This window comes from Cercospora beticola, chromosome 2, assembly GCF_033473495.1.
Source record: "Cercospora beticola chromosome 2, complete sequence".
Classification (NCBI taxonomy): Eukaryota; Fungi; Ascomycota; class Dothideomycetes; order Mycosphaerellales; family Mycosphaerellaceae; genus Cercospora; species Cercospora beticola.
In genome coordinates this window covers 1947046-1973163 of record NC_088936.1, presented here as the reverse complement: position 1 = coordinate 1973163, position 26118 = coordinate 1947046, and the positions used below count along the sequence as shown (strand labels likewise).

Sequence of the window (26118 nt, the reverse complement as noted above, 5' to 3'; positions counted from 1 at the left end):
ATATAGCTACTGAGAGCAGATGATGCGGGGCCAATTCGCAGAGCGAAATCAAGTTTACACCCACCTACCAGACTGGACGAGAGCTGACCCGCCACGGTACCGTTCCACCGCCACTCTTCACGCGCGAGCATGAGCAACGCCTCCAACTCGCCACTGACGCCAGCTGAGCCGTCCAAGCCTCGCCAGCCCACGACATCCTTGAATCTCCTCCTTCCCAATTTCGACCGCTCGTCCAAGTACTTCAACCTGCCGAAGACAGACAATGCGCTCACCAAGGAACTGGAACGCCTGACAGCAGTCGGCATCAAATTGTACAACGAGCGCCGCTTTGTAGAACTTGCACAGTCCGGCCTCATCTCTCCCAATTTGATCAAAGTCAACCAGGATGGCAACGTGCGGAACAGCGACTTCAAAGGCCACATGGTTGACCACAAAGCTATCGTAGCAGAAAACCCGGAGTTCCAGTCGAGGATCGTCGACATTGCAGTGGATGCCGACGAGTGTAAGGGTCTCGGCACAACATTCGCTCTCCTTGAAGTCACAGGCTACCCTTCAACACTCTGTCGACAAACAATCAGTGTGGTCAAATGGAAGCGCAACGGCGAAGGGCAGTGGCAGATTGCAAATGTTGCCAATATGCGTGGAGCACAGGGGTTTGCTTAACATTCGCCAATCATGGCCCCGACAAACACTTCCTGGGATTGCCCTATACCACGTGCATGACCATGTGGGAAGTCCAAAATCATTTTGACCACCTGATTGCATGCTACGCTCTCATCGCAAATTCATAAGCTAACTGCAGCTGATGTGTGCGGGAGTTGCCGCGCGTTCGGACTCAACACCATTAAATCGACAAAGTCTTGAGGGAGCACAGAACGGAAACCTGCAGCCAAAGACCACGCAAGCCCAGTCCTGAGCGACAAAAAAACCAGTGGCGCGAGTGCTGTCTGTTTTCTGGAGCTCGATCCGCTTTGACTTAGCGATCGAGGAACAGGACATGACTGCCCAGCCAGCTGTGAGCGATCAATTCAGCGATCAAGAGTACCGGCGTTACGACGAAACAGCATTTAGCGGCAGAACAAAAAAGCTGGCAGCAGGAACGGCGACCCGAAGACCACTCAACACGATAGAGCTGTACATGCTATAATGTATTGATCTATAAATCTAATGTTCCCTCACGACCTAAGCGCGATGCACGCAATACTTGCATTCATACATATGTACACCATCTCATGATTTTCAATCTTCCCAATCCCTCTGGCCCTTCAGTTATGCACACCCCACAACCCCACCCTCTCCATAGCCCCTTTACCACCCTCCTCCAAAACCTCTCTCTTCTCACTCTCTCCCAACACACCCGCCACACACTTCCATCCATCCCTCCCTCCACCCCATCTCAACACCTCGTCACGGAAGACCTGTCCCCGTTCCGGGTTGACAGCATCGCCCACCTGCCGCTGAAATACATCTCTCCAAATCTTCCCCGCAATAGCGCGATCGAACAAATAGCTATAGTACGTCGCACCATACCCAAACAAATGCCCAAAGAAACCTTGCCAAGACGTTCCTCGGGGTTCGGGAATAGCGGAATACTGGTTCCAGACGCGATGGTATAATTCTGTAGACTCACCATCGCGAGTCCAAGACAGAGGAGCAGAAGAATGGAATTCCTGATCGAGCATGCCAAGCAGAATTTGTGACTCTGTCTCGGCGCCTTGCATTCTGCGATCGATTTGCACGCGTTCCTGGACACGTGCGGGATCGAGCGGGGCGTCGGTCTCCCAGTGGCGGGCATAGAGGGCGAGGACTTCCGGCGCGGAAGCAAAACTCTCCATTAGGACGGAAGGAAGTTCGGCGAAGTCGGTCGCGCAGCGGGTTCCGGAGACGTTCTGCAGAGCGGTGCGGCCACAGATGGAATGTAAGGCGTGGCCCATTTCGTGGAAGAGAGTCGTGAGTTCGCGGAAAGTAAGAAGTGCTGGACGCTGGCGGGAGAAGGTAGAGGATGCTGGCATGGAGAAGTCGCAAATGAGAGCGATGGTGGGGAGTTGATAGAGGGCGTTGTTGTCGCGCGGGTTGAAGTTGGTGGCTAAGCCATCGTTTACTGCTTCTTGTGCTGTCGCGAAGGGAGAATTGGGTCGCGAGGTGACTTCTGCCGCCTCATGCATCTCTTCCTCGGAGATCCGACGTGAGCATCGAAGTGTGAAGTGTGCTGGATTGGGCGATTTTCCTGGTCGCTCGAACAGATCGCAATAGATGACTGCAATATGGCCTTCGTGGTCGTCGATGACATCGAGGCGTCGCACGTCCTCGTTCCATGTCTCTCCCGGTAGTGTCTGATGAGGCACGAGACGGATGCCATAGAGGCGATGAAAGAGACGCGAGAGCCCTTGAAAGACGGTGCCCAGAGAGAAGTAGGCGCTCAAAAAGTCTGGAGTTCGTGCTTTCGAACGCATTGACTGCAGGAGCTGGGCCGTATAGTAGTCCCGGTCCCAAGCATTGAGTCTGTCCGCACCCCTCTGAGCATCGCTCTTCTTCAATTCCAGCAGTTCCTGCAGTTCCTCCCGCACTTTTGGTGCATTGACCTGAGCTAGGCCATTCAAGAATGACGTTACAGCTTCGGGCGACTTGGCCATCTTGTCCGTGAGCGTCATGTGCGCAAAGCTGTCGTATCCTGACAAGTCTGCCAATTCTGCACGCTTCTTCAGCAGCCGCTCCAATCGTTGAACGTTGGCAGTCGATGAAATCCTATTGGCCATGTAGATTTCCTGTCGTGTATCCGGATCCTCTACCGTCCGTAACGCAATAGTCGCTGGCATTCCTTCCGTTGGCAAGTTCACTCGTCCCCATTTCGTCAGTTGCCTCACAAACACGGGGTCCATGCCTTTCATTCGGCTGCTCTCGATCGACAGGACTGGCTTTTCGGCAGTCATCTTGTCCACGAAGTCATTTCCCACCACCGCAATGTCATCTGAAATATCCACAAAGGCCTGCCTTTGCTGCTCGGGCAATTCTATTGCGCTTTTCGCAAAGTCTCGAATCAAGATATCCGCTACTGTTTGCTCCTCTGGGCTCCACGATTCCCATACCTCTGGTGTCGATTGAGCTCGCTTTAGCTGAGTATCTAGTCCCCTCGTTGTGTTCAGAATATTCATGTATTGGAACATCATCGCATACGCCTGACTCGCCGCCGCTTGTATCTTTGGATCCGGATGAACGGAGCGAATGAAGTCGCTCAGATCGATGACACGACACAGCAAGTCGCTCAGTCTGTCCATATCTCGAGCGATGCGCTTGTATTGCTCCACGGAATCATATTGTAACACTTTTGCAACGATCCTCTGGCACTTCTGCAACACATCGTTCGCCCATCGTTCGAATCCGGCCGGTTCGTAGAGGTATCGATTCTGGAAGAGACCCGCATTTTTGTTCCCTCCATAGTGATACTTTTGCTTTGATGAGAAGTCCTTCCAGAAGTCGGGCGAATCAAAGACTTGCCTCAATGTTCTGTCATCGTGGGCAATGGATGGATCTGCTTTCGACACGGGTCGATAGTCGTCGGTCGCCGCTGCTGCAGCGGCTGCAGCTCCCTTGGCGCGCGTCGAAGTGACCAGACCTCGACGCGGTTGGCGCAGTGCACATGAGGGACATGTCCACTGCCGTGCCACCCGTTTCATGCTGCCGCTCGTCTGTGCGATGTGAGAGGAGAGAGGACCACTTGGGATCAGGCGAGGCGAGGCGATGATCGATGCCAAGCCTGGCTCTCCCGAGGCCTCCCGCAGCTCCGATCAGCAGCGTCTCGTGGACGTTGAGCGAGGCATTGGACAGAGCAACATACGCCATGGCTGCTCCATTACTGCGGCAGGTGAGGAATGACACTGGCCAAGTTGATGAGATGGGCACTAACATACTCCAGCACCTTCTGCCATTGGGTGGCCTCGTCGCCGGTCTGGCTGTCCTACCCAAGCGCAGCGCATTTGCAGAAGAGCCAGCAGCGGATCCCGTGAAAGAGATTGTACGATGAACAGAAGATCGCGCTGGGAACGAGGACTGACCGAACAAATAGCGAAAGAGAAAGTCCATTTATGACTACGACGAGCCTTCACCGCGCGAAATTGCCCACACGACTCCCCCTCCAGCCTCTGGCATAACCACCAAACCCGAACCAGAGCGACACGAACAGAGCGCGACTCCTCGACGAACAACACCCACCGATAAGCTCGCCGCCCAAATTCGAAACGGTCGTCTGGCGCTACACGACTACGCAGTCCGTGCCGAAGATGCAGTCAACAATGGCATGACCCGCTTCATGGACGCGGAGCATAGCTTCACCTCGACCATTGCCTCCCTCGCCCCGCCCAAAGAGAGCAACGAGAAGCTCCTCCCAGGCGGTATATACGTGCTCGTCGCAGCAATGGCCGGCAGCATCGTTTCACGGAACCGCAACATTCTCCTCCGGTTCGCGACGCCCATCATAACAGGAGTCGTCACAGCCAACTACGTCGTCCCACGAACAACAGAGAACGTCGGCAACTTGGCATGGCATTACGAGAAGAAGTTCCCCGTGATTGCGGATAATCACATTAGAGCCAGAGATGGCATCAGGCATTTCATTGAGACCGGGAAGGCGCACAGCCAGATGGGATTAGCTATGGCAGAAGAAAAAGTGCAAGGTGTGAGGGAGAGTGTACAGGATTGGGTGAAGAAGGGGAGGTAAAGCCAACCAATAAAAAGGAACATTCAGGCCAGATGCTGCTACTTTGTGGGTAAGTGGCGGAAGTGTAGAACAGGCTGACTGTATAGATAAGCCCGGTATTTTCTTTGACGTTCACATGACCTGACCTGCCAATCTGGCTCTTCTATGAAGCTCTATGTGGATGAAGGCAGATGGACTCCTGAGACCGGGATCCGTTGCAGATATGGCTCGAGCGCTCCTTCTCAGTGGCTACCGAACCTAGGACGAGCACCGCTGCCACCGTATCCATCGCCTCATCTCCACCCACGACTGCAGAGCCCATTCGCTATGCCAGGACCAGGAAACGCAAGTGTCTCCTGTGTTCGTTAGCAAGTCACCCCTCGATGCGAGCCTCTCAATTTCCGCCCATGTTGGCAAGCTGCTTTCACCTGGCGAGAGACTCACACTGCAACCTCAGCAGGCGTCCTCAGCTGTTCGCTTTTCTTCGTCTTCATCCTGGGCCCGAAGGCACGCAATAGAAATCCGGCGTGTTGACTAAGAGCTGAAAAGGGTTGTAAAAGTGCGGTGAGCAGATACTTCCCTTCACGCCGCAATTCTGCGCGGCACTGACATCTGTATAACAGTGGATTACCTCTGCGACCCTCGCTATTCTCATTCGTCGCATCGGAGATTATCAATTCAATTCGCAGAGCTAGTTACCGAGGCGACCTTCTCGTCTCCAAGACATGTTCTCCAACGGAAAGGTACGCGTGGGCACACGGTTGCCCAGAACGATGCTGCCGATGTGTCCAAGAGCGACTTCCCGCTGTACAGTCGTCCCGTTGAGCGAGTAGGATCTGGTCGAGATCAAGCCTCAGGCATTTAGCACAGTTCACGGGAAGCACAGCGGAGTCTCTACGCCACCCATGGTACTATGGCTTGGCAGAGCACAAGTCCACATGGCAGATCTTTTTGAACGAGCTGACCCTCGCTTGTGTTGCTGAAAAGAGATATGCTCGAGTGCACTAACGATCTATAGTAATTTATCGTAGCTAGATCCCGAGCTTACAGGCAGAGCAACGTCAGGACCGAGCATATCACACCTAGAACAGGAGAAAGATGCGCAAGCTGTTGAAGCCTGCCGTGCTGCTCGCAGTTCTCCCTTTACTCGTCGCTGGCGGCAATCCCCATCGTCCCTACCATCCAGGAATCAACACAAACAACTGGGAGGGGCTCAGCTCCTCCCACAACGGTGACAAGCTCGACTTGAAAACCTGGTGGGAATTCGGCTGTTCCCGCCAAGATGCTGAACTCGGACAATATCAACTTCAATCAGGCCGGTGCAAGAGCTTCACACACAGATTCCAAAGTTTGCTGTTTGAAATGCCAGTTCGTCCTGAACACCCGAAATCGAAAGACCAGACGATTTGGAACTGTACGCTGGCGATTTATGAGGGAGAGGAGTGCAACGGACACAAGTTGGTGACGTTCGAGGACCGGAACAAATCGACAGGGGAGACTACGAACTGTTTACCGGCTTCCAGTAAGTGCGAGCTGATTCTTTCTTGCTTGAATTATGGGATTTGGCTGACTTTCAGTGGTAGACGCCGACGATACTGACCGTGTGGGACGTTCCGTAATGGTGTATTGTAACGGACCGACTGGGTACGACCTTGCAATCGTTAGTACGTACAAAGATCGACTCTGCACCCGGGCCCTCGACATGTAGCTGTTTCGAACAGCGCTTGACGAGCGCCACGTAATTATGATAGTTGTGCATGCCCACTGACTCTTCATGCTTTCTAGAACCTTTTTGCGAAGACCCTCGTTTGAATCCTGACGGCCACACGGGCCTCCTCTCCAAAGGCCCGTACCTCAACTTCAGAGCGCAAGGCAAACCTGGAATGAAGGACAAAATGGATTATTTCGACCTGAGAAACCCCTACTGGGAATACGATTCTCAGTGCAAATATGATCCATTTATGGATCTAGAATACAACACAACCGACTACTGGAATGCAAAGAAGCATCATGACACTGATCCTTACTGGTGGCTCAAAGTCCATGAACTCAGTGCTTTGACTGGCTGCGAGACGTGGACCGAAGTCTTCCAATATGGATGGTGCGGCACGCCGGGGACGGTGATCAGTAGCTGCGAGCAGACCAAACCTCAATGGCCTGCAGTGCTGCCCTGGAAGAAAGACCAGAAAGGCAATTGGATACAACCGACGCCCGGTTCCCAGAACAAGTATCCCCCGTGGCCAAACGACGGATACAAAGCTTGCTTGAGAGCGTATGACCAGCACCAAGCAGTCCAATCTTCGCAAACCAGCTGGAATGGACCACCTTACTACAGTACATACTATGCTTCGACCTTCGACTGGGGCACCGCAACAGGCAAAGTCAGCGGAACGGAGCGAACAAGATACTATCCATATTTGAAACCCACCGTCAGCACAATCTGGGACGACAAGGCAGACACCAGTACCTGGCCCACCAGCTGGCCCACGGGCGTCAGTACCTGGACAATGCCACCCACAGACGCCACAAACGAACTTTCCATCGCAAAGAATACCCACACCCGGCCACCAATGAAAACAATGTACTCTACCGTCGTAGTCCCGCCGCCTTCCACAACAACACAAACAGCTCTCCTCCCTGGCACCCGTGTCGCAACGATGCCAAATGGCGATCTGATCCTCGCAATGTCGACTTGGTCGCAGACCGTGACGATGGTAGGCTCAACAGCAATTCTCGATCCTGCCGAAACAAGCGAAGTGCCGCCCTCATGGGCTACCTTTCCAGAATGGAGTCCGACAGGAAGATACCGTTCGCTGTATCCTGAATTTTCGGAGAAGTGGGGAACGACTTCGACAAAGAGAACAGCATGGGAGCCGACTCCGACGCTTGTTACGAAGTATTCCACGACAGTCGTGTCGGCTACAACCAGTTCGTGATTGGCAGGTGTGAAGTTTTATCCTTCATTTGCAGCTTTTGGGAGTATGTTATCGAAGATCATCCATACAACCGTACTCTGATCAACCACTTAACGCCAAGGCATACACACAACTTTGTGAGCGCGAAGTCTCTTGATTCATACCGCGCGATAGAGTTCCACAAGCTCCGTCATGTCAAAGCCTTGAACTCTTATGTCAGCAGATTAGCTTTTCAGCTTATATGGGATTCTCCGTCCACACGTCTGTCAGCTTTCTGACTCCGAGCGATTCCAAGGAAAGATTGGGGCAAGCAGCAAGACTTAGCGAGCTCCCACGTTGTTCAGCATGGACCAGTGTTGCCGATCTCACAGCCCTAAAGCCTTCGGCCAACTGTGCGAACGCTTGCACAGGAGACTGCATTAACTGCATACAACTGGCGAATACAGTTTTGATAGAATGGAGTTATATCCGACACATTCTCAGAGTCGCGGATTGCATCCACGGCACAATAGCGCTCGAAGCATGGCACGTGGTATGATGGGTGAAGCATCGTTCAGTGCACACTGTACATACAGTCATCTAAAATCTCTACTGCTTCGTCAACTTCACCGCGTACAGGCAAAGTCAGCAGAGCCACAGCCACGGCCGGTTGCTTGTCGGAATTAAGCACTTGACTCCATTGTTCAGCTGCGGTCTGTTCGAGAAGGATTCTGCGGCGCTGAGCGAAGCCGCATGTTCCTGCAATTTGTGGCTTGCATATGGCTCGTACGCAGCTTCTAACGCTGGACCTATCGGCCACAATGATGACCCGGTTCTCAAGGTTCACTCAATCTTCTCCGCGCTATTGCCGCTGTGATGAGCTAGTTGTCCAGCTTTGATCGTCTTCTTGCTGGGGGAGGCGATCGATGCGAGTCGAGTTCCGGATTACCGGATTGGGAAGTCCAGTTTGTGCGGGCTCGAAGGGGGCTGAGAGGCCTGGATCGACAGCGACTTAATCGTGTTTCCCGGCAAGACCGAGTCCGCAGCTCCTCGTCATACGAGTGTTGCGAGTGCGATTCCCAGTGCGCCCTGTAAGGAGTGGCTATGCAGATTTGCGAGGAGGTAGCTTGTCAGCAGACTCTGCATGCTGCGGTGTAACCAAGAGTAGACCGCTCATGGTCCATTTTTGACGTGACGTAGCAATCCAACAGCCGTGAGCACTACTGCATCCAAACGACGAGAGGCATCGTGATTGCATTGTGACACCAACATGGAATCACACTCCTCTTTTGATTCCAAGAGATGTGAGACTCTGAAACACGTCCAGCTCATCCTTCGCCACGCGTACTTTCAGTGCACGCGACGCTTGTGTACTCGTCTGACATGATCCTTCTAAGGCGGAGACATCAGCATAGGGCGTAGGACCATGAAATGGTTTGACTCACCATATTATCCTGTCGGCTGAACAGTCTCTCACATCCGTCCCATTCACAGACGATTGTTGGATTGTGCTTGGCCTCGTGCCGTGCGCGGTCCTTCTTGCTCGAAAATCCACCCTCTGTGGCCTGCGGACAGCCTTCGTGGCGGCAGTACAGCGATTTCGTATGCCTCTTGTAGTGCTTTCGCAGATCACATCCGCGATGGAAAGTTGACTTTGATGTGCACCCTGGATATGCACAGGACCAGCTATTGTCGCTGTTCCTTTTGCCCCATCGCGACATTTCTGTTACACTGGGTGAAACAGCTCGCGAGAAATCGGTCCGTGTGCTAGGTACAGAGCTTGCTACAGATTCTGTGACGGATGGTGCTCGTGACATTCTGGGCCTGTTGATCGGGGGTGAAAGGTGGCCCAAGGACACGTCACCAGCTCGAGGGGCGAAATTTGTGTCAAAGTTGCCCATTTCCGTATATTGCGGGAATGACGATGCTCTGTTCATGGCAGGCGGTGCATTGGGCGTGAACGCGTCAGGATACCATTGCTGCGGGCGTTGCTCCACGGGGGTTGGCATCTGTATCTGATATTGCGGAAGTTGCTGAGGATGCTGGTACGCTTGAGGATAAGTGCTGTAGGCTCTGGGTTGCTGTTCGTTGGGTAGTGCATATAGCTCTGCCGCGAAGGCTGCAAAAGCGTTCTGGGTTTCTGCTGACGTGGGCAGTCGCGACGCGCGATCGAAGTCGTAGTACTGTTCGTCTGAGGAAACGGGAGGTTGCCAGTAGTAGCCCGACATCTCTAGCAATTCGGGGTCGATACAGTCGGCTTTGACTCGTTTAGATGACCATCGATCGAAGACAGGCGAGGGCTGTTAAATTGTCAGTGGATCTTCTTTTCAGCCCACGCGCTGCAGCAGGGGTGCTATAGCCACGCAGGATCGCGATGTTGGCAACACTCGACATGCGGTCTGGCAAGATCGCTAAGCATGTATGATGGATGCATCGTCGTCGTGTTAGATGTTTAGTCTTGGTGTTGGTGTTCTGAAAGCTGCTAAGACGAAACGAGTAGGCCGTACATACCGAGAATGTCAGCGAGTCTGGACAGAGGCTCTCGAACAGGCCTGAGCCCAGAACACCGGCACAAGCCATGATCAGAGCTCACCGTGCGTTGCGTAGTGATGCAATCGGCTGAGGACGTTGGTGGTAGCTTAGTCGTAGAGTGGGACGATGGATGGTGGTTTGGGGTGTCTGTAAAATCCACGGGCCTTTGATAGATGTTCTTTACTTAGCACTGTTGAGTAATGCTTGCGGTGAGTACGGTGGAAGCATTTGATGCAGGTTCACAAGGCAGGGCTGTAAGCAGGATCAACAAGCGTCTGGACCTCAGAATATATGCAAGCCTTCCGTGGGCGTGAAGTGATGAGTTCCAGCACGGCTGCGGCGCGAAGGAAGCTGGCTAGCAACTGCACGATGCCCTTGATGCAGCTTCGCATAATCGCGGTGCCTCATAGGCAGAAGCAGCACATACTACCCCAAGGCGTTAGAGAAGCCAAAGCCGTTTAGCGGGCCGTCATTTGTAGGGCATGGTCAGTGGCCCACGCAGTCGAGCACAATCGGCAGCTAGATCCTTCGAACTAGCATGCCGGAGGACTGGCTTTCTGGCTGCACGCATGACGCTCCATCTGACCAGGAGACTTGGGATCATGCTCGCTGTTGCACAAATTACGTCGCGAGCTGGTGGCAGTAGCGTTGCGTCGGCCGCTCGCGAACGGGACACGAGTGCGCTCGACGCAATGCATGCCCTCCGCGGCATTGCGATCAGTGCTTGCATTTCGTGCTCGCGGTGCGGCTGAGACTCGCCGCCAGCGCTGCCGATGATTTGTGAACGGAGCAATGTCCATGACTGCTCGTGCCGTGGTCCGGAGGAAGAGTAGACTTCAAGAGGCCATGTGTGCTGGCCGGGAACGGACAGCGGTAGCACACTCGTTGATAGGCCGATGATGCAAAACTAGAAACGTGGTTGTGTTGTGGTTGGGCGAGGGTGATGTTCAGGCACAAGATCTGCGCCGTCCCCAGACCACGATCAAAGTGGAGACCTTTTAGTCTCTCAGGGCTCGTCGCCGGTCACGTTTTCCAGGGATGCCTGTTCAAGACATGATCATCGAATTTCGCTTTTCGGACTCACCGCAGTTGAAGCTACTCCTCTCTACACTTCACCGCAGCACATGCACCGACTGTGAGTCGAGGCGGCCTCTTCGGAATGATGTCGACGCGTTCGAGAATAGTCACAGAAACGCTGGCAACCTTCGGCCATTTCCGGTGGTAGCAATCCTGTCAGCAAAGCCACTGTGAGAAAGAATACGAGACGGCGTGAACGCATAGTCATCAGTCTGTTTCAAAGACCACAGAGAATACAGGATAACATTAGTCGAGCTGTATCTGCGCCCGCCATAGCGACACAACGCAGCACCAAGCGCACGAGAACTTTCAGCCCTGCTTGCTGTCTCAGCATCGATCAAAGTTTCTCTAGATGCGTCTACTGATCCTGCCGGAAGTATCGTAGAGATACGATGAGCCACGATCTGTTCGGCGTCCCCGGCTTCCCGAATTTGGAAGATGCTGCGACTGAGGGCGTGTTCGGATGGTATGTTAGGAGGTGCAACTCTAAATTTTGGCTAGTCGAGATCATAAACTCAATATTCTGTTTGCAATACAACACTTCGTGTCAGCCGGAGGAACATTCGAATTTGCGAAATGCAGTCTGCCGAAATCAACAATGCCGGCGGCTAGTATAGCAGAGCTGGAAAGACGGACTTGACTGGGCGAGATGAGACCAGTGCTTGGGATCGATGCACGCCAGTGATCACGGCAAACAAGCACCACCGCGAGCTAGTGAACCTGCGAGGGCGATTGCGAGGGCGATGAAGGACCAATGGCTGTGCGCCGATCTCCTCTGGCCACTCTCTTGCTTTACCAGCGTTCTCGACGGACGACCTATACCAGGCACGACCAGCGAGAACCATCATTCGAACGTGTAAGGCCCTCTTCAGCTCGCGCTTCCGAGTCACAAGAGGTAGAGCCGGCGCGATCGGAACCACTCCGTCTTAGGCCTTGCTGCAGTAGAGGCCCGCGAAGCAGTGCGCGGCCTCCGCCTCGCTCTTTCGTTGCTCTGGCAATCTCAACACCACCAGACTGCCCACTGAGGCGACAAGCCTACGCACGCAACATTACCAGCGTTGCCATGACCGCAGAAGGCTCACCGTGTTGTAAGCTCGTATTCCAGACATTGTTCCTTTGTGGCGATCGAGACCGGAGGCAAGGCGGCGACAGGCGGTGTGTGGAAGAGAAGTTGTTGCCACTTGCGTGGGCTACTTTCTGCGTCTGCGCCCGCGTCCGCGTCATCATCGGTCAGCGTGCTTGTGCAACACGGAGCACGGACGACCAGGAAAGTCCGTGGTGCAAGCAGTAAGGTCGGTCGTAACCCTACATCCGAGAAGTCAAGGACCTACGTATTTGCTGGAGCGTGCAATTAATGGCGCTCTGGAGTGACCTGGGAGCGGAAGACTGCGCGCGAAGAGCCAAATAACCTCACGTCCCCGCCGAGAAGCTTGAAGATTTAGTCAACAGATCCTCTAAAGTCCTGGAGAATTCTCTTCGTCCCTTGACTTGTTGCTCCCCAGCTGGTTTGCTTCCCATTTCCCCTAGGATCACCTGGACTTGCTCGAATTTCCGACTCCAGGGGCCCAGCGTTTCATGCATGTCTTCTGTCATGACAGCTGGCGTGAGACTCGGGACGTGACATTGCAGTCTCTTCAGATCTCGTGGAACAGTGTTTGGCAGCGTAGGCCGGCTCAGCGCGCCCAGATATACATACAAAGTTTGTATTGCATCACGTTGCGATCGGGTCAGGACCTGATCCAGGAAAGCATTGAGCTCGACTGGCACGTGGAAACTGAATGTATTACCACTGTATGGTAGGAGAGCCGTCTCATTGTATATCTTCTTGCATGTACTGAGCAGCGACAGGTCCAGTTTGGTATTCGCATGAGCGACCTTCAATCCTTCCGGAGGCGATCCATATTTCGCAATCATATTTCGTCGATGCTCGAAAAAATGGGGACAAGGTCTCGTCACACACTCGCAATGCTGTGCGGAGGGCATGCGCATGAAATCTTGCCATCGTAAGTCGTTCAGGACTCGCTCGCAAGCTTTGTGGTCGTTCGTTTTTGCTTGCAAATTGGAGCTTTGCGCTGCTGGATCGTCCGCTTTACTCAGCTCGTAGGCTTCAACCCATTCGTCTCCATTCAAGCAGACGCAGTACATGGGCTTGTAGCGCTCATTGAACCAGATGGGTTCTGAGCCATAAGGAAATCCTCCAGACTCCTCGGCCTGAGTGGGTCGCATGGCCACATGGATTTTCTTGTTGCAGAGCACATGTTCAAAGATTTGATTGCGCAGCTCTGGTGGGAGCTGGAGGAGTGGTGATGCCTCCGTTGCTTGAATTGTCGCCGCCATGTTCTTCGTCTCTATGCAGACTCTTCGTCGTAAACTGGATCGGGCTTGTGCCGGTCCATTGGCAAGACTCCAAAGTAAGGGATAGCCCCGGCGGAGACGTTTATAGCAATGTCACGAGCAATGTCTCCGATTGTACGAAGATGACACTCAGCGCGCAGAGCCAGAGGAGGAGTAGATGTACACACAAAGGCATTGTCGTCATATGTCACGACCGGGGTGGCGGAAGGCGCTGCACCGTTGCACGCTTCCCCGGATTTAGTGCGGCGCTAACTAGGGCAGGCACGGCCGATCAATAGTTCATCCGAGCTAGTTGAAGCGCATGTTCACGTTCACGCACTGTGCAAAACCCATCCACTCCACTGCCTCTTCGTCCCGGCGATGAGCTGGTAGAAGCTGCGTACGTCGTCGGAAAGGCGCTGGTACGCCACGACACCATGGCGACGACGGCGCAAACCCCTTCGGCCACCTCCGAGTCCTCCTCCGCACCGAAGCTGTTAAAGAAGGCCAGCACCAGCGATACGAAGGCGCTCACGCCCACGCAGACCGAATTTGGGTGCTGTGAGTACCACGTGCAGCATACAACGGCGATGACGGAGAGCTAACGCGGGTGCATAGCGCATACGAAGAGCCTGCTGACCAGTGCACGGCAAGGCGCCATCACGGGATATCAAAAAGCGATCACGTCGCTACAGAAAGAGGACAACTTGAGCTGGGCGCTGTACAAGGGATCAAATGGACCTGCGGTGACAGGTGCGGTGACGTACCTCTGTCTGCAATGTCCCAATGTCAGCGTGACGAGGGACCCGCATCGCAAAGACCATCTCTTCGGTGGGTGATTCCGAAAAGAGTGTGGACAAATATGGCTGACACAGCATAGCCGTGGAGTCTGCGAACGGCTTCCTCTACTGCCATATGTGCAAAGACTTCGTCTATGACCCCGCCTTCGAGACCATCCGATCCCCGCCCTCCAAGAAGCGAAAGTTCTCTATGCTGACGGACGAGAACGATAAGAAGCTGGTTTCGGGCAATACTGCGACGACACCATGTGCTGCAACAGGTCTGAGAGGGTTATATAACATGGGTCAGACATGCTTCATGTCTGTGATCCTCCAATCGCTTATTCACAACCCATTCATCCGCACATACTACCTCTCCGAGGGGCATCGATCCTCCGAATGCGAACGCGAAGCATGCACTTCTTGTGCCCTTGACGATATGTTCACCGATTTCTACGGCGCCGAAAAACACGAGGGATACGGTGCAGTGCATATGCTACAAGGCTGCTGGAAAAATGGAGGGAATCTGGCTGGGTACAGCCAGCAAGATGCACACGAATACCTCGGATTCATACTTAATAGCCTGCACGAGGCGAATACGGAAGATGAGGAGAAGAAAGATGCGAAAAATTGCGAGTGCGTGGTACACCAAACGTTCGGAGGAATGATGCGGAGCACAGTGACGTGCGGCACATGCAAAACTGCGAACAGCACATCAGAAGCTTTCATGGACCTCAGTCTCGATGTGAAGAGCGCTGGCGTTGTGGTCAAAAAGAAGAAGCTTGCACTCACGGGCGCTACTCAGACTGTGAAGGAGCAGATCCCGGTGGAGCTGGTCGAATGCCTGGACCGATATACATCAGCCGAGACGTTGTCGAGCGAAAACTACACCTGCCGCAAATGCGACGGGCCCAAGGAAGCCAAGAAGAAGCTCTCGTTGACTCGTCTGCCACCAGTCATCCCCATCCACTTCAAACGCTTTTCGCATTCAAAATCCAGCAAAGAGAGTCAAAAGGTCGACACCAAAGTCCGGTTCCCATTCGTGTTGGACATGTCACCATACGTCAGCAAATCTGGTGCAGGAAGCAAGGAAGGCACAAATGGCGACTCGAAAAAGGATGACGATGACGACGAAAGCAAAACATCCAGCAAAGATAAAGACGCTGCCGACGAAGCACCCGTCGAGCCCGAAGCTCCAATCTACGAGCTCTCTTCCGTCGTCGTGCATAAGGGCAAAATCGACAGCGGGCATTACATTTCATACTCGAAGCAGGACGACGAGTGGTTTCGGTTGGATGATAGTATGGTGGTACTGGTGGACGAGAAAGAGGTCCTGAATGCCGAGGCGTACATGCTATTCTACGTGGTGCAGGAGTTTTGAGGACGAGAAGACATATTCTTCGTGAAGAGCAGAGTAGCCAGGATTTCTGGTGACAAGTGCATTTTTGGAGGGGAAGTCTCAAGGGGGGCGGATATACTTCAAATTTTTCTCAACAGGACGCCGAGGATGCGGAGTTTCCTACTTCTTAGATCTGTGCTGTACGCAGACAGAGAGGGAGCGTGCATGGCGCTGGGGTGGGAACGGGCATTGCGTATCATATTCTACAGGAGCAGAAATGAGATGTGGCCTTTGTCACTTGATCGGTCTGTCGGAAGGTTACTGCTAACAGTTTGTACATGGACACGTATGCAGTGCAGTGACGTGGTATCAAAGCCATCGGTATTGTGGCTCCATTGCTGTCAGTATTTGGGTCTGCAGAATCGACGTATGCGAGTGTTATTCCTTGCTGCAGTCATGCAGTAGAGCTACCTAGTCCTTGCATGGCCGTAGCGGAAAATGCACCCAAGCCAAGGCACCATTCACAACGTCGACATGGGTTACACAACGTGAAGAGGGGCAGACGGGTTCTCATGGAACACACGACATGAAGATGGGTACATGGTAGCATGAGGGGCAGACAGGCGCAATTGATGCAGCAATGAAGAGTCCTTTACGGGTAAATCGATGGAACCAGAGACCTTTTGGAACTCGCTCCGACTGTTATACGGGGTTCCAAAGGCGGGTGACTTGCTATGGCGGATGGTCCATGGCAAGGTGAAAACCGGAAGCCAGCTTAACTAGATACCAATTGAATTCCAGCTCTGCCCTATTGATGGAGCTGACCTTACCCAAGACCATATCTGGCTACACTATGAGGTAGCGCGAGCGGTCTAGGATGAGTTCTATTTGGTCTGGCGACGGTTATGCGACACCCCAGTCCCATTAATAATGACGCGGAATCAAATGATAGTGGCTACCGCACTATCGCCTAGCTTAAGTGGATTCGATAAAAGGCGTTGGCTTATCCTAAGTTAGGCATTGGTCTAGTGCCTATAGAAGAGCTATCTCTCCCACTCCTTTAACGAGCCTTAGAAGCACTAGCAACCTAATTCTGTACGTAAATACTTTAGAACATTAATCCGGCAGCAGATTATAGTCGATAAGATCGCCTGTTTAACGAACAAGCATTTGGGGAAGAAATATAACCTAAGGGTATTCGAACGTATCTAGGGACAGCACCCTAATATAGTTAAAGTCTTGCGACCTCCGAAGGCATTAGTGGACGTTTACCTAAGGGATATATAGATGTTAATGCCTAGCAACAGGCTAAGTAGTTAGAATTACGTTTTGGCCTCTAGTCTCCGGTGGTCGGACTTACCTCCCTAAGACGGTAATAATCCCCACCGAGTGTCGCCTACAAGGCGGCTAATACAGTGCGCGGGCCAGTACGACGGTGCGACTCCGTTAACGAGCTCCTGTTAGAGGCAGTGCCACCGCCTGCATGGTTTATGTATTACATAGACCGCACAAATAAAAAGTAAATTATTGCTCGAAGAGGGGACGGCTGGAAGCACGTGTGTTCACTCAGAAAAGGTAATTTGATTCTGGGGTATCTGAAGATGCCTCGCCATTTTCAAGGCAGGCTCACAATTGATGCCGTGATCTCGTAACTCAGTCATGCCGTGTCGTACTGTTGGATCCCATTACTCGAGGCGTACCATAGTAGTCATGCTGTGACAATGTCAGTGACAAGTTTCCATGCTCATGTCCCGCATGCTCACATACCTCGCGTGTGGTGCAAAGTCAAGACAACAAGCTCAGATAGCCTCCTTGTTGACCTTGGCGGAGCCCTCGTGCTTCTCCTGGCTGAGCTTGTCGCTGACAGCGCCGGCGGCACCGCTGGCGCGGTCGGTGAGGCTGCTGTTTGGGGTGTTGCCCTTGGCCTGCTCCTTGTTGGCCTCCTTGGAAGCCTCAGCGGACTTGCCCTGAACGGTGTCGGAGACGTAGTTGGCGGCGTTCTGGAGGGAGTTGCCAATCTGGCCAACTGTTGACGCGGTGGAGTTAGCAAAGGAGTGACGAAAGTGGGGTGTCGTTTAGAGCGGCGACGTACCGATGCCCTCGTTTGGCTTGTCAGCGTTTGGTGCGGACATGTTGGATTGGTTGGTGTGGTGGTGGTTGGGTTTGGTTGAAGTGGGTTGTCTGTTGACTTGATGTGGCTTGTGTCGTGGATGAGGAGGAGAGGGAAGAGGTTGCTTGGAAGAGTGTTTAAGTAGACAATGCACTGGAGGGGCAGGTGGCAGGTGGCGTTTGCTGTTGTGAGGCAACACTGGCCTGTGACAGGATTGTGACATAGCCATGACGACGTTTGAAGATTCACGACGCGAACAGAAAGTGGGGCGCTCGAATCGCTGCGGGCTTGTGACGAGGCATTCGCCCAAATCTGCACGATGCTGCTCCGCAATGATCACGGAATGTGGATTGCGATGACACCACCGCGCGGCGTGCTGTTCATGTGAAGACTTCGACGACCCGGAGTGTCGCAAGCGGTATGCAAGGCAGTTAAGCTTCAGTTGGGGGTCACCTGCGCATGTCGCGTGGCAGCCAGGCGAAGTCTCGGTGATGGCCTCCTTCATGTTGACGTAGTGGACGCGGTGAATGGCCATGGTTTGCCTGGTATACTTGGGCGACATGTGCATCCACGTAGGTTCCAGCTTCATTTCTAGCAAAGTCTTCCGTCCGCCACTTGCTGAGGCTGTTGTCCATCGCGGTCCGCCGAATCGAGGCCGTGCCTACACACCAAGTAAGGCAGACGCAAGCTCACAGCATGCCGTGGAGGAGGAATGGCATACCGCTCACGCAGTAGGACAGGTGAAGCGGCTTTTGACTTTGTGATTCTGCCCTGTGGCTAACAACGGATGGCCTTCTAGACTTTTGCGGCTCTGCGGATTCGCGGACTGGACCCCGAGCCCGTCACGAGGTGGCCGTCTTCGTAGGAGGTATCCTGGACAACGAAAGGCCAGACAGAGAGAAGTGCTCCTCCGAGAGAGATGAAGGCCTCGCCGCCGTGACTGCCCAGGCAGCTGCTGCCTCTTATGAAGTCCCTGTCTGCAAACAACAACCCAGAGCTCCCCGCGAACGCTGCGAGGCGCATCGAGATCTGGCGGAGGCATCTCCCACGCCCCGAACCCTGCTGCCATCGGCACTGCCCAACTACAGAGTTCGGGACTAGCCAGTCCTTGGTCGGACTTTGTACCGCTGCTCTGCAACTCAAGACAGACGTCAGGCCTTTAACCTAACACGAAGCACGCCCTCGATGGGCTCTTCAGCGTCGATGTGCGACTGCGCAACCATGCACTTGGGCGCGCATTCTCCGCGGCTGCACTGCTGGCTCAACTCTGGCGGCGTGGAATGTCTCTGCTTAGTCTCCTAGACGTCATGGCCGATCGGGGCATCAGTCGTCGACCGCCCTCCTGTCCAGTCCATCACTCTCGATCGATGTCTTCGAAGCCCTCAAAACGCCCGTTGCATGCGCAAAGCGAGTTCCGCTTTCTCGCCCGCGCAGCCAGTCCCATACAAGCACCCGCCTTACCCTCTGCCGTCTGCGGAGGATCCGCATGGGCGTGCAATGGCTTGGCGGCGTAACGCTGTGGATACGGCGTGCAGAGTTGCGTGCAAGCCGTGCTCTCAAGCCTCTCACGCTCCCAACCGCTCAACTATACACAGCCAATCGACTCATACATTCGCGAAAATGCAAGAAGCTGATTGCGGGGGCTTCTGTCCGCCAGAATTGATTCGTGGTAGGTCCTTCCAATGCTGAGTGCGCGGCGGAGCAACCTCCGGTCAAATTTGGTGGGGCTAGGCCTCGCGGAGGATGGTGAGATGTTCTTTCGCCAATGCCCTCTGTGGCGGCCCAGTGTACTGTAGCTCATGCTTGGTATCCTTGCGTACGATCGCAATGCGTTGGTGCACCAGCTGTGCGATTTAAAGGCTGTTGACGCTCGCATAGCTCGCCACATACAGCTAAAGTCCGTGGCCTTGGCTTCCTCGCAAGCCTTCCCTCTCCTCTCTGCTCTTACTTAGCTCCTGTGCTCTGCAGTCGAGTGGCGAGTCCTGCCCGAGTCCGCGAGCAGCTCAGTCTCCATGTTGGTGCATGAGATGTTTTGCGCGGGAGGACCAGATTCCGGCACATATGGTGGCCGCCGAATCGAGGTGAGCCGGGGTGGATGCCACGGCCATTCGTTTTCTCCAACCGTCGGAGGCACTGTGGATCGCTGCAGTTGCTAATGTTTCGCTACTGACCTCTCCGCAAATATAACACTTTCTTCACCGGACTTCTCGCTTCCCTGTTCTCTTGCACTCGCACAAGAATGCTTTATTTACAGCGATCCATGGACGACTCACGCGCATCTCACGACGAGCACGTTTACATTCAGCAATTCCACGTCCCACCAGCGTAAGTCTGCCCACCTCCCGCTCGCAATGCTGCTTTCCGCGTCGACTCGAGCCTGACGTGGCCGTGATAGCACTGAGCAATACCCTCCGTCGGACAGGATGGCGCAGACAAACTTGCCGCCGTCTGGCTTGACTTTCAATGCTAACTAGTCCAATGCCAACTCCTGCCACCTGGGCCGATCAGCAGCTAGTCTACGGCATCGCGCTCGACCTGCAGACCCCGTCCATAGACTATGCAAACCCTTCCACGTCTGACTGGAACGGCTCTTTGCCACAGATAGCCGCATCATCTTCTACAACACCAGAGCTCGCTGCGCCGAATCTCCCAGGCCGCGCTACGGCGGCAATGCCCTCCTTTGACGCGTCAATGTCACTATCTCCTCCGCAAATACTCATGGGTAACAGCACAGCTTTTCCAATTACGGCGCGATTGCGCGACCGGAGCGCCAAACAGACTCCGAGCGATCGTGAAAAAGCGCAGCGGTCGTCTTCCGTTGGCGACCGACAAAGTGTTTATGGCTTACGCAGCATTCAGAGCGCCGACAACATGTCGACGCCGCGCCAATCTCTTCCGCAACGTCCGAAGAGTAGTGGAGGTCCCGCGCGTCCTTCTTCGGCAAGCAAGCGAAACCACGATCGCGATGATGAGCGCACGGGCAGTGTATCTGACGAAGGTAGCGAAGAGGATGAGAAACTCAAGATCAGTCGGGAGCGCAATCGCATAGCAGCGGCCAAAACCCGTCGCAAGAAGAAGCGCTCCGCCAAAGAGATTGAGGATCGCGCTCGGGAGATCGAGCAGACTAACACTCTTCTCCATCACGAGGTCCGCGTCCTTCGAGATGAATTCTCGACCCTCCGATATTGCGCCCTGTCGCACGATCCCACGGCAGGCTGTAAGTGCACACCTCTCCATCGTTACAACGAGCACAAGGCCAAGGAAATCGCGGAAGAAGTTGCGAAGGGCATTTGATCGCGGGCGACATGAGAGCGTGCGACGCTCTCTGGCAAATCGCAACGAATCGACAATCTCAAACAGGCATGAGTGACGGTGACGGACCGTGGCAATGAGATACCAAGCTGTACCCAATACACACCATCCGACCTAGCGATCGCTCGTGACATCAGGCAGTACGAAGGGAGCCCACCTGGTAGGCAGCTAAGGATCATGAGACACGAAAGAAGCGCGCAGCCGACTCGCAGTCGTCGCAGCCCACAAGCGCATCGGTCCCCACAAAGACGGTCCCCATGCACTGAGTCTTGGGCTTCGCAAGCCTCCAAGTGTTGTGGAGGTACGGATGCAGGCCCGGCTGATGGCATGAAATTGATCTCCAGCGTCGATTCTGATGTCAATCATAGTCCAGTCAAGAGCACCCGACGACGGTATCCTCGTGAAGTGAACATAACTTCACCCTCAATGACAGGACCGCTTCCTACCATAACTAATATCGCTGGCACTCACTTGCGTCAGGTTAGTTGGCAGATACCAGATCCAGCGCTCGATTCACCTCCTCTCTCGAGTATCGAAACGCACCGAACAGACCGGCGAGTGCGAGCAACGAAACCGTCCACCACCCGTCCTAGCCCACAGTTGCTGGAACATCGTTTGGCTGCCGTCAGCTCTTGCGCTGGGATCCACCACAGCAAATCGATCTCTTTCGCTGTTCAGCACACCGGCTCATCAGCGCAAGCCATCACAATGTCTCAACCAGGACCGGTCACATTATTTGATCTACCCGCTGAGATCAGGAACGAGATCTATCATCATACGTTGGTCTTCGAGGGCACCATAATCATATCGCGCAGACGAGGGACAATCGCAGCAAAGGGTCGATACTCTACAACTCGCCAAACGGATAGCACAAGCAGACAATTGGCGGTTTCCTTCCTGCGCGTCAGCGCTCTCAGCAACAGAGAAGCAGCGCCGGTCTTCTATGGCAACAATGTCTTCCACTTCTCCAACAGCGATCACTTCACGGACTGGATGCGCGCGATCCGCGGCAACAATGCTCAAGCAGTGCGTCTGGTTCGCCTGCAGTATGTCAGTATGTGCCATGACTTCTTCTTGAAGCCATTGATTGCGCAAACTCCCAATCTTACGCGGTTGGAGATCCCTTATAACAAGCATTACTCTGCTCGAAGACTGGCTGGTGATCTGGTGAACTTCGTCAGGGGCCTTTGCGAGTATGGCGGGAAGGGGCGTGAAGTAAAGGATATGCTGAATGTGTTGGCAATTTACGATTCTTCTCGAACAGTAAGAGCGGTGTTACAAGAAATTAGTGGAGAGGTGGAGGCTCACGAGTGTGATGTCAAAGTGGAGCTTGTGAAGCTTTTAAGCTGATTGCATCTCCTATTTGGCTGGTGGCAGGAGCAAGTCGAAGGCCAAAAGCATACGTGCGGGTCATGACTGCGACGAGACCATGAATCACAGCTGGGACGTAATGGCGGGTCCTGGATAGTCACGCAATCGAGGCTGGATACGCGACATATGTCGTGAGTTTCATGTTCTTCAAGGAGGGAGACAGCAGCACTTTCTATCACATCTTCCCAGCACTCAGGTGTATGGATTATGGGCCAGTACCACAGATAGTCTACTCATGAAAACAAGTACCTGACTGCTAGCGCTGTGCAGCGCCTACACAAACCCTCAACTTGTTAACATCCTCGTGGCGTGTTTAAGCATCAAGTAACGGTTCAGGAGAGTGTCTTCCGCGATCGTCTTTTACGGCTAAGTCAAAGCTTGCAGGTGTGAGCATCGTACGGATTCCGTTGCATATGAGTGTGCCGAATCTGCACCAGGTCAGATCTCAGTATGTCGTCTTTGACGGTGGAGAAGCACAATTTTGAAGTGAATCTCGATGGCTTCCTTGAACACTTTCAACCGCTGAGCACAGTGATCCAACAGAGATAATGAACAGAGACGGCTTGATGCCGCCTCAGCGCATGATTGATTACGCATTGTCTCAATCCCAGATCAAGTCCGTCCTTTAGTGCTGATGCTGGGAACGAAGGGGTATGTCTTGGCGGTCCCGGAATTTTGTTCCTCCGAGAGCCGAAGTCAAGCGCGTCAGTCGCAATCGCGCTTTGGACTTGAACGTGCGGACTCGCGCATCATTTCATCATCCTGCTCGCAGTCACTCGCTGAAGTCGGGAATGATGGCGCTGTCGCACACGCCCACCGCACTCAAGCGCTGGAGCTGTCAGGACCGACAGCTCCCATCCGTCGACAAGATCAAGGCAATCCATGTCTATGACTTCGACAACACTTGTAGGCCGATTGGCAGTACTCGGTTAGTAAAGCACTAACCTCGTGTAGTGTTCAAGTCACCACTCCCGAACCGGCAGGTCTGGAATACTGGAACCTGTGGCTCGTTGCAGGCTCAAGAGTTCCTGCACAATGGCGGCTGGTGGCACAATCCCAGTATTCTGGCGGCGACTGGCGAAGGACTCGAGAAAGAGGAGGCACGGGCCTGGGAGGGCTGTTGGAATGAATCGATTGTGCAGCTGGTGCAGTTGTCCATGGCGGAGGAGGATGCATTGACGGTGCTGTTGACGGGCAGGCAAGAGCAGGAATTTGCCGACTTGATTGGCAGGATGGTCCAGTCCAAGGGACTTGTCTTCGACATGGTCTGCCTCAAGCCTTCGAGTGGACCAAATGGCGAGGTCTTCGGCAGCACCATGATTTTCAAGCAGGCGCTGCTGCGGGATATCGTCTACACGTACCACAAGGCCGAGGAGCTGCGCATCTACGAGGATCGTGTCAAGCATACCAAAGGATTCAGGGACTTCTTTGCCGACTTCAACAAGACGTTGATGGCTGGAGTCCCCACAGCACAAGTAACGGTGCCGCGACAGCCCATTACGGCAGAAGTGATCCAGGTGACGGAGCAGGACAGCTTCATGGATCCCGTTTCAGAAGTGGCTGAAGTTCAGAAGATGATCAATGTCCACAATCGGGCAATCTTGGACGGCGTGGCGCCACGCAACGCGCTTCCGTACAAGATCAAGCGATCGGTATTCTACACCGGCTACCTCATCGAGCAAGCAGATATCGATCGGCTTCGCTCGCTCGTGAGGCCACCGCAGAACTGCCCGGAACACGAGCTCAAACATCTGGCCAATAACATCTTGATCACACCTCGGCCCGCGCCTCATAGCATCCTCAACAAGGTCGGTGGCATTGGCGCGAAGATGAGATGGAAAGTGACCGGTCTTGCCGTCTACGAGCAACGAGTCTGGGCTGCGCGTGTCCAACCTGTACCTGCCAATGCCAAAGTGTACACGGAGAACGCTACGCCTTGTGTCGTCCTCGCAACGCGACGTCAAGCCAAACCGATCGAAGCAAGCCGGATACAGAACTGGCAGCCTGTGCCTGATCACCAAGCATTCGAGTTCGAAACCACAGTCGGCGAAAAGGTGCTGCTCAGGATCGAACAGGAGTATTCAAACGAGGACGAATACGAAGCGAGCTTCCCCAACGCTAAGAACGCGAAGAAGCACCCACGCGAAGAAGACTTCCCACCACTCGTTGCAAGCCGACAGCATGGCAACAAACCTGCGAAGACTCATCAAGGCGGTCGGGGTGGCTTCGGTGGCAATCGTAACGACGGCACGTGGATTCCGAAGCAGAATGGCAACAACTTCAACAATGCACCTCGCGGAGGTGGCGCCGGCGGGAATCGTGGGGCGCGCGGCAATTTCGCGCCTTCGCGTGGCAGACGGGACGCACGTGGTGGAGGAGCTCGAGGACGAGGGGGAGGCGGCCGCGGCGGCTACAAGAGTCTTGACGACAATGTCGGACAAGGCTACGGCAGCGGCGGCATGCAGTACTGAATGTACTGTTCCTTCTCTTCGCAGCATGAGGAATCGGATCCGGCACCCTCTGTGAAGCCCGAGTCCATACAGCTTGGTGTGCGGCTGAAAAAGATTGTACGATGCGAATGCCCAGCGGACTGGAAGGACGGTACAGGCAATAGTTCTTTAGCGAGGAGTTGCGGCGTCTGTACTTGCTTCACTGTTACCGTATCGCCATCTCATTTGCCCCGAATGTGGTCTAGAGCAGCGATCACTGCAATGTCTGCAGAAAATGGCCAAGCATGAAGTGAAGACGCAAGGGGTTAGTAACGCCACACAAAAGGCCCAGGGACGAGGACAATCACGCCGTCGCCTGCGTCGGAGCCGAAAGAACACCGCTTGTGTTGCTTGGTAATTCTTTCTGTAGTCAATAGCCGTCTTGCCGTTGCGTTGCGCGACCACTCGCTCACAAGGCCGTGTGAGAGTACGGACGGAAAACCGACTTCTTCCACGGACATATCTCCTTTTTGCGGAGAAGACTGCATCCTCTACCTGCCTATGAGCACGAAAGGCGAGCGACGGGCAAGACAACACCTCGCTCAAAGATACGAATGTGGATTTCCCAGCACTGGTGCCAGGGATGATTGGATCCTCAGTCATGATGACGATTTTTCGTCTCGGGCACGGCGGCCATCCCGTCTGTGACGAACGGATGGATGGAGGTTCGCTCTCACGGCATCTGTATCCTAGTTGCACATCACCCAGACCCTCACACAAGTTGCGGCACGGCAAGTCTGCGCTTCTGCAACTTTTGTGGAACATTAGGGTTGAACGACTTGCTGTGACTGGGGTCTGAAGAGCGGCCTTGGTCCCGATGGACTGCGGCGTGCCGTACCTAGTGTTCTAGCGGCGAGCTACGGCTACGGCTGGTGCAGCGGTGCTTGCGAATCCACCTGGCCTTACACAGCATGAAAGGTCCGCGTCCGAAGCTGCTGCTTGTCCTTGTTGGCTCACAGCGATGAGTCGTAGTTTTCCTGAATCGCCACTTGAAGAGCAGTAGTGAAAATCGGGTGAACACTTGCGATGAATTGATCCCGCCTGTCCAGCATTACTGACTCGACTTCCTGCCATTGTATCTCACGATCAGTGTCGGGACATATGTGCTCCACTTGCTGCTGCAGACTTTTTGTGGTACCTCGAGCCGATACCTCCTACCAGCTTTTCCGACTGTAGATGGTGCGACCG

At 54.0% G+C, this 26118-nt stretch overlaps 11 protein-coding genes across 11 annotated transcripts; 7 read left to right on the top strand and 4 right to left on the bottom strand.

Annotated features, from left to right (window-relative positions):
* Nucleotides 1-129: 129 nt before the first annotated feature.
* Nucleotides 130-663, top strand: RHO25_002797 (uncharacterized protein; the record flags this gene model as incomplete). The annotated part of the gene is made up of 1 exon (XM_023598348.2): nt 130-663. The coding sequence occupies one exon, from the start codon at nt 130-132 to the stop codon at nt 661-663; it is 534 nt and encodes a 177-aa protein (XP_023455427.1).
* A 602-nt stretch (nt 664-1265) lies between these two features.
* On the bottom strand, nt 1266-3674 carry RHO25_002796 (uncharacterized protein; the record flags this gene model as incomplete). The annotated part of the gene is made up of 1 exon (XM_023598347.2): nt 1266-3674. One exon carries the CDS (start codon nt 3672-3674, stop codon nt 1266-1268), a length of 2409 nt encoding a protein of 802 aa, XP_023455428.1.
* A 71-nt stretch (nt 3675-3745) lies between these two features.
* Nucleotides 3746-4714, top strand: RHO25_002795 (uncharacterized protein; the record flags this gene model as incomplete). The annotated part of the gene is made up of 3 exons (XM_023598346.2): nt 3746-3862; nt 3914-4012; nt 4064-4714. 3 exons carry the CDS (start codon nt 3746-3748, stop codon nt 4712-4714), a joined length of 867 nt encoding a protein of 288 aa, XP_023455419.2.
* A 1077-nt stretch (nt 4715-5791) lies between these two features.
* RHO25_002794 (uncharacterized protein) lies at nt 5792-7629 on the top strand (the record flags this gene model as incomplete). The annotated part of the gene is made up of 3 exons (XM_023598345.2): nt 5792-6215; nt 6277-6357; nt 6479-7629. The coding sequence occupies 3 exons, from the start codon at nt 5792-5794 to the stop codon at nt 7627-7629; spliced, it is 1656 nt and encodes a 551-aa protein (XP_023455420.1).
* Nucleotides 7630-8937: 1308 nt separating this feature from the next.
* On the bottom strand, nt 8938-10167 carry RHO25_002793 (uncharacterized protein; the record flags this gene model as incomplete). The annotated part of the gene is made up of 3 exons (XM_023598344.2): nt 8938-8979; nt 9033-9887; nt 10099-10167. 3 exons carry the CDS (start codon nt 10165-10167, stop codon nt 8938-8940), a joined length of 966 nt encoding a protein of 321 aa, XP_023455421.2.
* Nucleotides 10168-12606: 2439 nt separating this feature from the next.
* RHO25_002792 (uncharacterized protein) lies at nt 12607-13533 on the bottom strand (the record flags this gene model as incomplete). Its single annotated transcript, XM_023598343.2, has 1 exon — nt 12607-13533. The coding sequence occupies one exon, from the start codon at nt 13531-13533 to the stop codon at nt 12607-12609; it is 927 nt and encodes a 308-aa protein (XP_023455422.1).
* Nucleotides 13534-13967: 434 nt separating this feature from the next.
* RHO25_002791 (uncharacterized protein) lies at nt 13968-15690 on the top strand (the record flags this gene model as incomplete). The annotated part of the gene is made up of 3 exons (XM_023598342.2): nt 13968-14091; nt 14149-14361; nt 14411-15690. The coding sequence occupies 3 exons, from the start codon at nt 13968-13970 to the stop codon at nt 15688-15690; spliced, it is 1617 nt and encodes a 538-aa protein (XP_023455423.1).
* Nucleotides 15691-17447: 1757 nt separating this feature from the next.
* RHO25_002790 (uncharacterized protein) lies at nt 17448-17780 on the bottom strand (the record flags this gene model as incomplete). Its single annotated transcript, XM_023598341.2, has 2 exons — nt 17448-17674; nt 17741-17780. The coding sequence occupies 2 exons, from the start codon at nt 17778-17780 to the stop codon at nt 17448-17450; spliced, it is 267 nt and encodes an 88-aa protein (XP_023455424.2).
* A 2456-nt stretch (nt 17781-20236) lies between these two features.
* RHO25_002789 (uncharacterized protein) lies at nt 20237-21052 on the top strand (the record flags this gene model as incomplete). The annotated part of the gene is made up of 1 exon (XM_023598340.2): nt 20237-21052. One exon carries the CDS (start codon nt 20237-20239, stop codon nt 21050-21052), a length of 816 nt encoding a protein of 271 aa, XP_023455425.2.
* Nucleotides 21053-21778: 726 nt separating this feature from the next.
* RHO25_002788 (uncharacterized protein) lies at nt 21779-22420 on the top strand (the record flags this gene model as incomplete). Its single annotated transcript, XM_065602302.1, has 1 exon — nt 21779-22420. The coding sequence occupies one exon, from the start codon at nt 21779-21781 to the stop codon at nt 22418-22420; it is 642 nt and encodes a 213-aa protein (XP_065458374.1).
* Nucleotides 22421-23232: 812 nt separating this feature from the next.
* RHO25_002787 (uncharacterized protein) lies at nt 23233-24912 on the top strand (the record flags this gene model as incomplete). Its single annotated transcript, XM_023598339.2, has 2 exons — nt 23233-23347; nt 23396-24912. 2 exons carry the CDS (start codon nt 23233-23235, stop codon nt 24910-24912), a joined length of 1632 nt encoding a protein of 543 aa, XP_023455426.1.
* Between the last annotated feature and the right edge of the window lie 1206 nt (nt 24913-26118).